The sequence below is a fragment of the Canis lupus genome, chromosome 5 (assembly GCF_011100685.1).
Source record: "Canis lupus familiaris isolate Mischka breed German Shepherd chromosome 5, alternate assembly UU_Cfam_GSD_1.0, whole genome shotgun sequence".
NCBI classification, from domain to species: Eukaryota; Metazoa; Chordata; class Mammalia; order Carnivora; family Canidae; genus Canis; species Canis lupus.
The window spans coordinates 83,072,424-83,086,284 of NC_049226.1; the positions used below are offsets into that span (position 1 = coordinate 83,072,424).

Here is a 13,861-nt window from a genome sequence, read left to right on the forward strand (position 1 = left end):
CTCTGAGCAAAGAAAATCCGAAAACGGGCGTAGTGAGATCAGAGTTCCCATTCACGTTGAGACTTTCTACCACTCAAAGATACTGCATCCATATCCTTTTTTATTTTTAATTGAATTATATTTTTTAATTTCAATTCAATTTGCCAACATACGCCATCCACACTCTTGATACCCGGGACCCGCCTCGGCAATGTGGAGGAGCGGTGCTCCGCGGAGGGACACTGCGTGGGCCGGGCGTGGGTGGGCAGCGTCCGGGAGCCCCGCCCACGGAAGTCCCGCCCACGGAAGTGGGCCCGACCCATTGGGCGGGAAATCCAGGCCCGCGCCGCTGTAGGCCGCCGGCGAGGGAGAACGGGCGGGAACCCGGCGCCGTGCGACTTGAGGGCAGAGGCCCTGCCCCGGCGCCCGACCGTGTCCAGGAGGCCCAGGTCAGCCCGCCGGTGCCCATCTTCACCCACTGCCGTGAGGGGTGGCGGGAGCTGGCGGGAGCTGGCGGGAACGGCCTTCCTGAGGCGGCAGCGGGCCTGGGCGGCGCCGCCCTCGCCCCCACAGCAGCCGGTTAGTCAGGCTTCTGGAGGCCGGCAGTTTCCGAGAACCCCCAGGCCCTCCGGCGTGGGAACCCGTGGGGAGGCCCCTCGGCCGCTGGGCCGGGCCTCGCCCTGTGACCAGCACCCGGCCCCAGGCGGGCGTGGGAGGGCCGCGGTGTGAGACGACGGGGCCTGGGGCGGACCTGTGCCCCCAGGAGAGGGCTCCCAGCCCGGGTGAGCGCCCCTGGGAACACGGGGTGCAGGGGGGCTTCCCTCCTTGGAGAGGTCGGGCGTCGCCACCGTGCCCCCTGCCGAGGGCTGCCGAGGGCTGCCGAGGCCTGGTGCGGAACGGCTGCTCCGTGTCCCCCGCCTGGGAACGTGGGCGCGGTGGGGGCGCGCTCCGGGGGCCTTCGCTTGTTCTCTGCACCTGTTAGTTCTCCATCTGCTTAAACCGTCGCAGCCCTTTCTCCCTCGCTTCCCCTCCCAGAGGGCCTCGGTCCACTCCACGGTGTATGAGGCCCAGATGAGTATCCGCTCTCAGGCGCTCGGTGATGACGGTTAGTGTGGGATTTTTCAGCCTGCCGGCCTTACACGGAAAGATGCTGCGAAAGCTTTTCATGTTAACAGTTTCTAGGCCAAGGGAAAGCGTACTTTTCCGTTTTCTTGCTTGACTTTGCATCTAACAGCACAGTTTTGAGGAGTGGATTGAATTAAACCTGTAAGTGGGATAGTTTCTTCCCTTACCTGGGAACCCTTCCCCCTCCCCCAGCCCTGTGAGAATACAGCAGATCATTTTGAAATTTCGTTCACTACAGCTTGCATCTTCACCAAATTATGGAAAACACTATCTGCTTTATTGAAGATACTTTTGTGTTGGGAAATAGACTATATTTTATAATTACCAACCCTTTGAACATAATGACTTGTCCTTAGCTGTGGATGTTTCCAAGCACTTAGCTAGTAAATAAGATGACTTGTATTAATGCTCCTAGGCAGTTGGAAAACTGTATTTAATTTTATTGTGCAAAGTAACCATTTATTAGGAAACAGTATAAGACAAAGGGAAGAGAAGGTAGAGTATTAGTATGAGTTTCAAGACATTTAGATTTTAAAGTTATATTCCTTTTTAAACATAAAACTATATTTAAAGGCTTTATAATTAGTTCTGACTAATTAAAACTAAGGAAATAGTCCTTAAATTCCTTCACAAAGCAAAAATCCACATATGGTACCGTAGTCTATTTTAATGGAATACCTAGGTTAAAAAAAAGTGGCAAAGCTGGTATATATTTAAATTTACTTTATAAAAGATTCTAACATTTGTTATTAATTTTTTGGGAATTTTATTTTCATTCTGAGAGTGAGAAAAAAATAGAATGGGTAAGTAGCTATTTCCCATTAACCATGTAGTGTTGGAGTAAAAAAGAGAATTCTGGAGTTCTGTGAGTCCTATTGTATTGCTTTAAGAAGTTAATTGGACTTAGATTTTTCTAAAAAAATAATTTAGCATGTAAGATGCCATATCAGACTTGCTGGTTGTTTTAAAAATTCTTCTAACAAGTGATAGATAAACAAAGAGTTTAATAGTAGAATACTACGTTGAGAAAAACATGGGTTGTTAGAAAAATAAATTTTTAATATTAAGCTTAGCTTGTGTGGAGAAATTGAGTTCTTAAGGGTATGTGTGTGTTTTAAATTTCTGATTCATGGAGGGATGACCAGTCAGAGATGATGGGATGAAAATACAGGAAAGAAAATAAGGAAGCAGAACCAGAAGAGAAAATGAGGAAGCAGAACCAGAGAGGATCAGTTAGATTCAGTTAACCAACCATTTTTATATTTATTTAATAAAATCTGTCGAATGCCTGTAGTACTTATGCAAATGCCACATGCATGTATGTATATCTTCAAATTTAATTCTTGTAACAACTTTATAAATTAGGAATTTCTGGGGTAGCCCAGGTGGCACAGCGGTTTAGCACCACCTGCAGCCCAGGGCGTGATCCTGGAGACCCTGGATCGAGTCCTACGTCGGGCTCTCTGCATGGAGCCTGCTTCTCCCTCTGCCTGTGTCTCTGCCTCTCTCTCTGTCTCTATGAGTAAATAAATAAAATCTTAAAAAAAAAAGGGATTTCCTATTTTGTAGACAAGGAAACTGAGCCTCAGAGAAGTTAAGCACAACTTGTATCACATATTTAGGAAGTTGTAGGTTTACTCCCTGCTTTTCTGGCTTCAGGAAAACTATTTTTCCCTACTCCTTTACACTTATAATTCTGTAATTCTCAAACATTGATTTAAATTGAGAAAATACCTTTATCTTATAGATGAAGTAAGGAAAATACAGATGAGAATGGCAAGTGAGGACACAAAGAAGATACAAGGTGAGAAATTAATGGATTATATATCAAATTAATTTTATATCTATTTGTGGGATATACTGCAAATTATCTGACAAGATCCAGGAAATGAAAAAAAATATTCAGCAGTTTACATACATATTTATTGTGCATCTACCCTGCCTGTCTCACTGACTTCAGATTACTGACCTAATAGGTAAAGGTAGGCTGATAATTAGAATACCATATGGTAGCTGGTTTAATAGAGATATGTAAAGAACAGTGGGAACCTGAGAGAACCACCACCAAATAGAGGTACAGGTTTCAGAGTCGTCCTTAGAAAGATGGAAATTATGTCTATGGGCATGGAGGAGATTGACTACAGAGGAAGTATTAAAAAAAAAAAAAAAGAATGGAAAATGGTGTTCCTTAATGCACACCATCATGTAAGGATTTGGCTGAGGAAGAGGGCTTTCAAAAAAATGACAGAAAAAAACATTTCAGAAAGATGAAAGGAGAGTCAGGAATGTGGAATTTTGGAAATCAGACTTAGGAGAATATTTTAGAAGAAAGATTGCTTGAGCTCACTGGTGTCAAATATCCACAGATGACGACTGAATTATCCACCAGATTTTGTATTTAGGAGATCATTTGTTTTATTAAGAGTAAATTGAATACATTTCAGCCAGATTGCAGTATATTGAAGTTTGGGTAGGAAATAAGAATCTGGAGATAGTATAAATACCTTTCTCTTCTTAAAAGCTTGACTGAAGTAGCACCTGGGTGACTCAGTGGGTTGTGTCTGCCCTCGGCTCAGGTCATGATCCTGGGGTCCTGTGATCAAGTCCCACATCAGGCAGCCTGCTTCTTCTGCCTATGTCTCTGCCTGTCTTCTCTCTGTCTCTCATGAATTATAATAAAAAAATCTTTAAAAAAAAATCTTGACTGAAGATATATGACAATAGGTAGCGGGAGACTGTAATGTTAAGGGAACCTTGTAAGGGGAGTAGAGACAAGAGAATATATGAAGAGGGAATGGAGATTCTGGAGAGGGGGAGGTTGGGGAACCTGGAGAGGGGATAATTGTAGATGCCCCTATAAGACCATTTATTACACTATGGGAATTACCCACATCTTTCTCTGTTTTTCTCCATCACCAGATTTTGAGTTCCTTGAAATCAGAATCCACATCTGGTAGAGTGGATGCATAGTAGACAGGCAATAAACATTTGTTAAATGAATAGATTTTTAAGAAGTCATGTGCCATTTGAGTTGTATGTGAGAGAAATCAACTCAAACTAATTCAAGCAAGAAAGGAAATATATCAGTTCATACCACTAGGAAACTCAAGAGTGGTGAGGAAGAGTTCTCCAAAGAAACCACAAAAAGAAAGGAAATCATTCTGGAGAGGAAAAAAAAAAAAAACTACCAAAGTATACTAGTTGTAGTTACTATAGAAGGTCCCAGAACATAGGTGAATGGATTAACCATGAACAAACAGGTAGGGCACTAGATACCTGGTCTAATATTGTGGAGGAAGAGATAAGAATGAGTGTGGCAGGACGCCTGGGTGGCTTAGCGGTTGAGTGTCTGCCTTTGGCTCAGGGCGTGATCCCAGGATCCAGGATCGAGTCCCACATCGGGCTCCTTGCGGGGAGCCTGCTTCTCCCTCTGTGTCTCTGCCTCTCTCTGTGTGTCTGTCATGAATAAATAAAATCTTAAAAAAAAAAAAAAAAAAAAGAATGAGCATGGATGTAAATATTTTGTAGGAATTCTGTGTTGTGCAAAGTGGGGAGTTCTCTCAGGCCTAAAATCTGTGTCTTTTTGAGGATTTATCTTGGCATTTGTAATATGCTTTTGCCCAGAGAGCAAGGCAATCCAGAGAATGCCAGATAATTAATGACCCTTTCCCTGAGAGCAGCCCTAAACAAATGAGTGTTTGGAATTGATGAATAAATACTCTTCACCTTTTGGTGGGGATGACTCTGAGATACATGGTTCCACCTTGGCTCCCAGAGTTTCCTTGTGGAGTGAAGCTCCAGTTATCCTTAATAATAACTTGCTTCTGTCCACCTTCCTGTCCTCTTTTTCTCAAAAAAGTACTTAATGTTCAAATCCTTGTCTCCTGGTCTGCTTCTGGGGAAACTCAATTAAAACAAAATGGAAGAGAGAGATGCAGGATGGGGTTGGAGGTTTAAAAAAGGCTGAAGATTTGAAATAGCTGTTGAGGAAAATGGCAGAGGAAGCGGAAGAGGAAGGAAGCGGAAGAGAGCTGACCATGGATGGGATTGCTGAGTAGAGTTAGGGATTATAACTTGGAATGCATACCAAATATTTGTAATGGCATAATTAATTTTTTCCCTTTAGCAATGCCCACATTTGGGCTGAAAAAGCAGAGAAAGGAATGTGTTTTTGAGTCATGGTTAGGATTATAGGACATCTTTACTAGAAGAACAAGTAGTCAAAGGAATCTTAGCAAATAATGGTTGAGGTGATGAATCATGGGATCTAGGATGAATAGGGAAGGAAATGAAACTAGAAGCCTCAGTGGACAGGAGTAAAGGCATTAAAGATCTTAGGGGTCAAGGAATAAATATAAAAGGGACACCTGGGTGGCTTAGCGATTGGGCGTCTGCCTTCTGCTCAGGGCATGTGATCCTGGAGTCCCAGGATCGAGTCCCACATCGGGCTTCCTGCATGGAGCCTGCTTCACCCTCTGCCTGTGTCTCTGCCTCTCTCTCTTTGTGTCTCTCATGAATAAATAAATAAAATCTTTTAAAAAAATTAATAAGGAAGTAAGACAGTTGAAAGAATTACGGATAATATTCCAAAAGTGAAAAAATAGGTTTGAGAATATTACTGGTAGACCTGTTCTGACTAATGACAGAGGCCCAAAGTTTGGCCTTGAAAGTGAGTAGCCAAATTTACATACAGTTTGAGATTTAGAAAAGAGAAACTGTCTCAGGGATACCTGGGTGACTCAGTGGTTGAGGTCTGCCTTCGGATCAGGTTATGATCCCAGGGTCCTGGGATCGAGTCCCACATTGGGCTCCCTGTGGGGAGCCTGCTTCTCCTCAACCTGTGTCTCTGCCTCTCTCTCTGTGTCTCTCATGAATAAATAAATAAAATCTTAAAAAAGAGAAGGGGGACTTTCTCTTTCCCAGTGTCCATATTAGTTACCCAAAAGAACTGAGATTGGGGTTACTTTGGTCATTCAGACAACTGCAAAGCATACAAGTAATTTGATTTTTGTATATAGAATAGCTTTTTTAAAAATATAATTGACATCACACACAATTTGCCCATTTAAAAGACACAATTCAGTTGTTTTTAATATATTCACAGTGTTGTATCATCATTACAATCAATTTTAGGGCATTTTTTTTATCACCCCCAAAGAAACCCTATACCCCTTATTGGTCACATCCCAACTGTAGGCAACCACAAATCTATTTTTTATCTCTAGACTTGCCTATTCTGGACATATAAATTGAATCATACAATATGTGGGCTTTTGTGGCTGTCTTCTTTCACTTAGTACAATATTTTCAAGGATTATTCAGGTAGTTTCAGTATCTTCATTCCTGTTTGTTGCCAAATAATATTCCATTGAATGGATATATCATATTTTGTTTATCCATTCAAGAGGTGATGGAAATTTGGGTTTTCACTGTTTGGAAGTTATGACTAATGTTGTGAACATTCATGTACAAGTTTTTGTGTGACATGTTTTCATTTCTCTTGAGTATATATCTAGTAGTAGAATTGCTGAGTCTATGATAAATTTATATTTGACCTTTTAAGGAACTGCTACACTTTTTTGCCAAAGTGACTGTACCATTTTACATTCCTACAGCAATGTATAAGTGCTCCAGTTACTTCAGATCCTTGGTCAACACTTGTCATAATCTGCCTTTTTACTATTGTCATCCTAGTGGTATGTGAAGTGGTATCTAATTGGGGTTTTGTTTTGTATTTTCTTAATGACTAATGATGATGTTGAGCATCTTTTTGTATACTAATTGACATTTTGTAGATCTTCTTTGGAGAAATGTCTATACTTCTTAATTTGGTTATCTTTTTGTTATTGAGTTTTAAGAGTTCTCTATATGAAAAAAAGTCCTTTTATGTTCTGAACACAAGCCCTTGATCAGATACCTGATTTGTAGATGTATTCTTCCCTTCTGTCAGTTGTCTTTTCACATTCTTGATATCTTTTGAAGCTCCAAAAATTAAAATTTTAAGTCAAATTTCTCCAATTTTCTTTTATAACTTGTACTTTTGTATTGTATATACTTGAGTTTTTATTTTCTTCAGGAAGTATTGAAGAAACTAGGTTGCATAGGCTGGAGAAGATAAAACGGAGTTGCAAATGTCATTAGGTGCTTTGGGAAGGGAGGGATTATAATAGAAAACATCAAAGTAGAAGAGGGGAGTACAGCGAGGAATAGAGGAATACACGAAGAAGTTTCTTGTTTTCTGCCTTTGTGCCTAGAATTGAAAATCACCATGCCCCATCAAAAATCCTCTTGTGTTGGGATGCCTGTAAAATCTTTAAAAAAAAAAAAAAATCCTCTTGTGGCATATTGTTGATGATGAGTGGTTTATTGCTATCCATACAGCCAAACTAACCTTCTTACAGTCTCTGTTAATGTAGAATATGATCAATAAATGTTTGTTGTTGCTCCAAGACTACTTAGTGATAACCTTTGTACTGTGGTTTTTCTAACAAATTGAATCATGAATAATTTTCTTGAACCAAATTGTCAGTTGAATTTCTTTTAAGAGGAAGACTAAATATTGACAATAGATACAAGTTTCTTTTAGTGTGTTCCTCTGTATTTTTACCTTTTCTCTTCATCCTATATTTTTGAGAACTTTAAGTGTTAATTCAAGCATTATGTCAAAATATACATACAATTTAATTTAAATCGTTAAAACCAAGAGAAGAAATTGTTTAAAGGCTATAGTGAAATTTTTTTTAAAAGATTTTATATATTTATTTATTCATGACAGACACAGAGAGAGGCAGAGACACAGGCAGAGGAAGAAGCAGGCTCCCTGCAAGGAGCCAGATGTGGGACCCGATCCTGGATACCAGGATCACTCCCTGAGCCAAAAGGCAGACGCTCAACCACTGAGCCACCCAGGCGTCCCGATAGTGAAGAATTTTATAGGAAAATGGAAGTACTGAAATCTTACTATACTCAGTTGTGCTAGTAGCTCTTTTGTAGATTCCGTCAGATGATCTATATAGAAGGTCATGTTGTACAGGAAGGCAGATAGTTTTACTACTTCCTTCCTAATTTGAATGCCTTTTATTTCTTTTTCTCACTTCATGGCACTGGCTAACTCTCTAGTACGATATTAAATAGAATGTTAAACAGAATGACATTGGCTAGACTCCCAGTACAATGTTAAACATTTCTGTCTTGTTCCTGATCTCAGGGAAAAATAATTCAGTCTTTTTCTCTTAAGTATTATGTTTACTATAGGGCTTTTCTTCTTTTTTATAGATATACATTTTTAGATTGAGGAGATTTTCTTTTCTTCCAAGTTTGCTGAATTTCTTTTTATCAGAAATGAATGTTGAATTTTATCAAATGCTTTTTCTGCATCAATTGAGTTGACTATATGATTTTACATGTTTGTCATATTACACGAATTGATTTTTCGTATCTTTAGTCAACCCTGAATCTTAGGATAAACCCACTTGGTCATGATGTATTATTATTTTAATATGTTTTTAGATTCAGTTTGCTAAAATTGTTTAGACTCTTTACATGAATATTCATGAGGGATATTGGTCTTAAGTTGTCTTTTGTCTCTTTCTAATGGCTTTGGTTTTCGTATTAGGGTAATGCTGACCTCATAGAATAAGTTGGGAAGTATTCCTTTTCCGTAAACTTTTGGAAAAGTTTGTGTATAATTGGTAGTAGTTTTCCTTAATTTTTTTTTTAAGATGTTATTTATTTATTCATGAGAGACACAGACTGAGAGAGAGAAGCAGAGACACAGGCAGAGGGAGAAGCAGGCTTCCTGCAGGGAGCCCGATGTGGGGCTTGATGCGGGGCTCTATCCCGGGACCCCAGGATCACGCCCTGGGCCGAAGGTAGGTGCTAAACCGCTGAGCCACCCAGGGATCCCCTCTTCCTTAAATGTTTGAAAGAGTTTACAGATGCAGCCATCTGAACCTGGAGTTTTCTTTACAAAAGATTTTGTTTTGTTTTGTTTTTTTAAGGATTTTACTTGAGAGAGAGCGAGCTAGCACAAGTGAGGGGAGGGGCAGAGGGAGAGGGAGAAACAGACTCCCTCCTGAGCAGGGAGCCGGACGTGGGGCTCCATCCCAGGACCCTGAGATCATGATCTGAACCGGAGGCAGATGCTTAACTGAACCACCCAGGCACCCCTACAAAAGGTTTTTAAAATATGATTTTAGGTTTTTTCATAAGTATAGTACTATTCAGATGATTTGTTTCTTCTTAGGTGAGTTTCCATAATTTATGTCTTTCTTAATGATTTTATTTAAGTAATTTCAACACCAAACGTGGAGCTTGAACTTAAAACCCCAAGATCAAGAGTTGCATGCTTTACAGACTGAGACATCCAGGCGTCCCTAATTTGTGTCTTTTAAGCAGTTTGTCCATTTCACCTAAGTCATTGAATCTGTAGATAAGTTGTATATAACTATCTTTTGAATATAAATAGAATCTATGATGATGCCATTTCTCTCATTCTGTTATTGGTAATTGGTGTCTGTGCTCCTATTTCCTCATCAGTTTGTCTAGAGATTTATCAGTTTTATTGATCTTCTCAAAGAAACAGTTCTCTTGTTTTTCTGCTTTTAATCTCACTGATTTTTGGCTTTGATCTTTATTTCCATTCTTCTACTTTTAGTTTAACTTACTGTTATTTAGTTTATTTTTTTATTTTATTTTTTAAATTTTTATTTATTTATTTATTCATGAGAGAGAGAGAGAGAGGCAGAGACACAGGAGGAGGGAGGAGCAGGCTCCATGCCGGGAGCCCGACGCAGGACTCGATCCTGGGACCCCAGGACCGTGCCCTGGGCCAAAGGCAGGCGCTAAACCACTGAGCCACCCAGGGATCCCCTAACTTACTGTTTTTATAGTTTCTTAAGATGGAAGCTGAGGTCATTGAGACTTTTCTTAAAAAAAAAAAAAGGATTGTATTTATTTGACAGAGATAGAGCACGAGCACAGGTAGTGGCAGACGGAAGGGGAGAAGCAGGCTCCCCACTGAGTAGGGAGCCCAACATGGGGCTCAATCCCAGGACCCTGGGATCATGGCCTGAGCCAAAGGCAGACATTTAACTGACTGAGCCACCCAGGTGTCACAAGACCTTTCTTCTTTTATAATATAAGCATTTAGCATTGCAAATTTCCTCTCAAATACTGTTTTGGTAGCATCCCACAAGTTCCAATATATTACATTTTCATTTTTTTCAGTTAATTTCTAAATGACAGATGTTTAAACCAATGTAGTTTTATTTAAATAATATTTGAGTTTTGTATTCTTATATTTCATGCAAAGGAAAAACCAAATAATTGTAAGTATTTCAAGTTATTTAAGGAACATCTTTCTTTTATGTATCTTTACTGTTTGATTATAAAAGGAATATATACTTATTTTAAAAACAAACATGAAGATATATATCTAAAAAGTGAACTTTAAATGGTTAATTTTTTAAATATTTCTTTTTTTTAAATTTTTATTTATTTATGATAGAGAGAGAGAGAGAGAGAGGCAGAGACATAGGCAGAGGGAGAAGCAGGCTCCATGCACTGGGAGCCCGATGTGGGATTCGATCCCGGGTCTCCAGGATCGCGCCCTGGGCCAAAGGCAGGCGCCAAACTGCTCCGCCACCCAGGGATCCCTAAATGGTTAATTTTTTAAAGGAAACATCTGGTTTTTTAAAAAATGAAATTTTTGTTCTTTAGAAATGAAGACTGACCTGAACTTACTATTGGAGTGCCTGAAGTATCAAATGGACAACCCTTTCTCACAAAAGGAAGCTTTGGTCACTATTCATTCAATTTGTCAACAAAACAGTAAGACATGATAGTGTATTTTTATCTGTGATTCTAGTTCTTTAGTATTTTGATATGTGAAATATTCATGGTTCTTTCTCTTCAACTCAGTTACTCTACATGCTATGTTGCTATGTTCATGTGATTTATTTTCTCCTTAAAAGAATTATAATATGATTTATGTTTTGTCTTGCACCCTATAGGTAATGCAGGTGTTTATTTTCGGGAAATTGGTGGTTTGATGTTTATAAAAAACCTTGCAAAGTCAAGTGAACATAGCATGGTAAAAGAAGCAGCCTTATATACATTAGGAGCTGTTGCAGAACAAAGTGGTAAAACATGAAAACTTTTTTTCATTATCCTTCAAGCATTGTGTTATATTTCAACAAACTACTAAAAAGTAATTTTAGAATTAAATTCCTTTTTTACGTGTCTGGATAGTTTTATCCAGGTATTTTATTTTATTTCATTTATTTACTTATTTATTTATCTATCTATCTATCTAAATTCATGCATGCTAAATATTTTATTTCATGTATTAACTAATGAAGGAACCAGTAAAATATGACAACTGTTTCAAAAGCAATGACAAAAAAACAACATAGGCATTTGGGAATACTGAAATAGATTTGTAAGTAGGCACAAACTGGTCAATATCCATAGGGCAACAGTCAGTTGCATTTGACTGACCAAAATGTTTTCCCTTTCTGCAGTCAATAACCTGGGGCACCTGGGTGGTGCAGTTGATTAAGCATCTGACTTTTGATTTTAGCTCAAGTTATGATCCCAGGGTTGTGAGATCAAGCCCTGCGTGGTGCTCCACGTGAGATTCTTTCTCCCTCTCCTTCTGCCCTCCTGCTCATGTGTACGCTTGTGCTCTCTCTCTCAAAATAAATAAATCTCTTTTAAAAAATGAATGACTTGGATTACTATCAGTTTTCTACAAATTACAGAGATGTAAAATAGCCCAAAGACAGTGAAAGACTTAGATAATCTACAAGGGTGTGCTAGATTGGACATTCAGTACTCATTTTTGTTCATTTCAAAATCCTTCACAATTTTTCTTGCCATTAGTTGGAGACTTTTTTTTTTCACTCTCTCACTGTGCTTAGCTTTTTTTTTTTTGTCATGCAGATGTCTTTTATTTTTTTACAAAAATAGAATTAGTCATTCTTTCCCCTTTTTGCTTCTGGATTTTGAGTCATAGGAAAGTTTTCCATACTCTAAGGTCCTAGGGGAATCCAGCCACATGTACTTTTGGTACTAGTATAGTTTTATTTTTACTTTCATATTTTCCTTTTTAATTATCCTGGGTTATGGCATGATGAATGCTCCATTTTAATCTTTTATCTTTTTTATGTGGCAGTCCAGCTATTCTAACACATTAAAAAGATCTTTTTCACATTGATTTAGATGTTATTAATGTTTCATGAATTTGCCTATGTAGTGGGTCTACCTCTGGTTTTTCTATTAAGTTCATTCTCCATATATCTCCATATTTGAAACAAAAGACAAAGATAACTACAACATCTTGTATGTGGATAAATATACTCTAGGTATGGAAATTTATGTAACGTATTCTTATAGTATACCCAAAATGAAGTTGAATCAAAAGTATTGGTTTGTCAAACAACTTTCTATTCTTAAATTTTTTTAATGCAACACTTGAACTCATGACTCTGAGATCAAGACCTGAGCTGAGATCAAGAGTTGGATGCTTAGCCGATTGAGCCACCCAAGTGCCCCTAAAATTTTCATCTGTAAATATTTTTTCATCAGTTGGTAGGAACCAAGCTGTGTGCTAGTCATTGGGATAAATGAGACACTGTTCTTGCCTTTGAGAGAAAGTCTAATAGGTGGTTCTAAATAATTGATAAAATACTAATTATATCTCTGTGTTCAAATCATTTTTTAAAATATTTTATTTATTTTTTTAAGGTTTGTTTTGTTTTGTTTTTAGTAATCTCTGCACCCTGTGTAGGGCTCAAACTCACGACCTCAAATCAAGAGTTGCATGCTCTTCTGACTGAGCCAGTCAGGTGCTCTCAAATGATTTTTTAAAAACTCTGTTTATTGTATTATTATATCACACACACACACACACACACACACACACACACAAAACTCTACTGTAAGGTATCATTTTGGCTTTTTGGAAAGATATTTTAATTTCTAGAAAGTTCTTTTTTTTTCTTTAAAGATTTTATCTATCTATTCATGAGTGACAGAGAGAGAGAGAGAGAGAGGCAGGCTCCATGCAGGGAATCTTACATGGGACTCGATCCCGGGTCTTCAGGATCAGGCCCTCAGCTGAAGGCGGTGCTAAACCGCTGAGCCAACCAGGCTGCCCAATTTCTAGAAAGTTCTTAAAAATAGCACAAGCATCATTTGTCTATTTTCTTTTTTTTTTTAAGATTTTATTTATTTATTCATGATAGACATAGAGAGAGAGGCAGAGACATAAGCAGAGGGAGAAGCAGGCTCCATGCTGGGAGCCCGACTCAGGACCCGATCCCAGGACTCCAGGATCACACCCTGGGCCAAAGGCAGGCGCCAAACCGCCGAGCCACCCAGAGATCCCATTTGTCTATTTTCTAAAGCAGGTTACTGAATTTTCTAAAATTTTTCTTTTGCTGTGTTTTACTTACTCCTCTTAAATTTTTTTTCCTATTTGATTTTTTTGTTAAGTTTTTATTAGAAATTCTAGGAGATTGTGTACATATTTTAGAGCCTCAGTTAAGTATTTCTGATTAAGGTACTGCTTTTTTGGTCTGTTAATTGAGTAAGCACATATCAATTTGTCAGAAATTTTGTTGCATGACTAATAAATGTCAATGAAATGAGATCTGATTAGGACATCTGGGTACCTTGGTTGGCTAAGCATCTGCCTTTGACTCCGGTAACGAACTCAGGGCCCTGGGATCAAGCCCTGCCTTGAGCTCGCTGC

The 13,861-nt window shown here is 38.9% G+C and overlaps 1 protein-coding gene across 14 annotated transcripts in view; it reads left to right on the forward strand.

The window, feature by feature from the left end:
- Window positions 1–281: 281 nt before the first annotated feature.
- Window positions 282–13,861, forward strand: part of TERB1 (telomere repeat binding bouquet formation protein 1) — a 49,829-nt gene continuing 36,249 nt past the window's right edge. For 3 of the 14 annotated variants that reach the window (XM_038538761.1, XM_038538764.1, XM_038538762.1), the window contains exons 1-4: window positions 930–1,084; window positions 2,852–2,908; window positions 10,825–10,935; window positions 11,118–11,246. In XM_038538761.1, the coding sequence (XP_038394689.1) occupies window positions 1,051–1,084; window positions 2,852–2,908; window positions 10,825–10,935; window positions 11,118–11,246 (331 nt within the window). In that variant the 5' untranslated portion in view covers window positions 930–1,050. Of the gene's footprint in view, window positions 429–672; window positions 762–924; window positions 1,246–2,851; window positions 2,909–10,824; window positions 10,936–11,117; window positions 11,247–13,861 lie in introns of those variants that run through there. The other 11 variants (XM_038538763.1, XM_038538754.1, XM_038538766.1 and 8 more) reach the window with 9 other exon arrangements.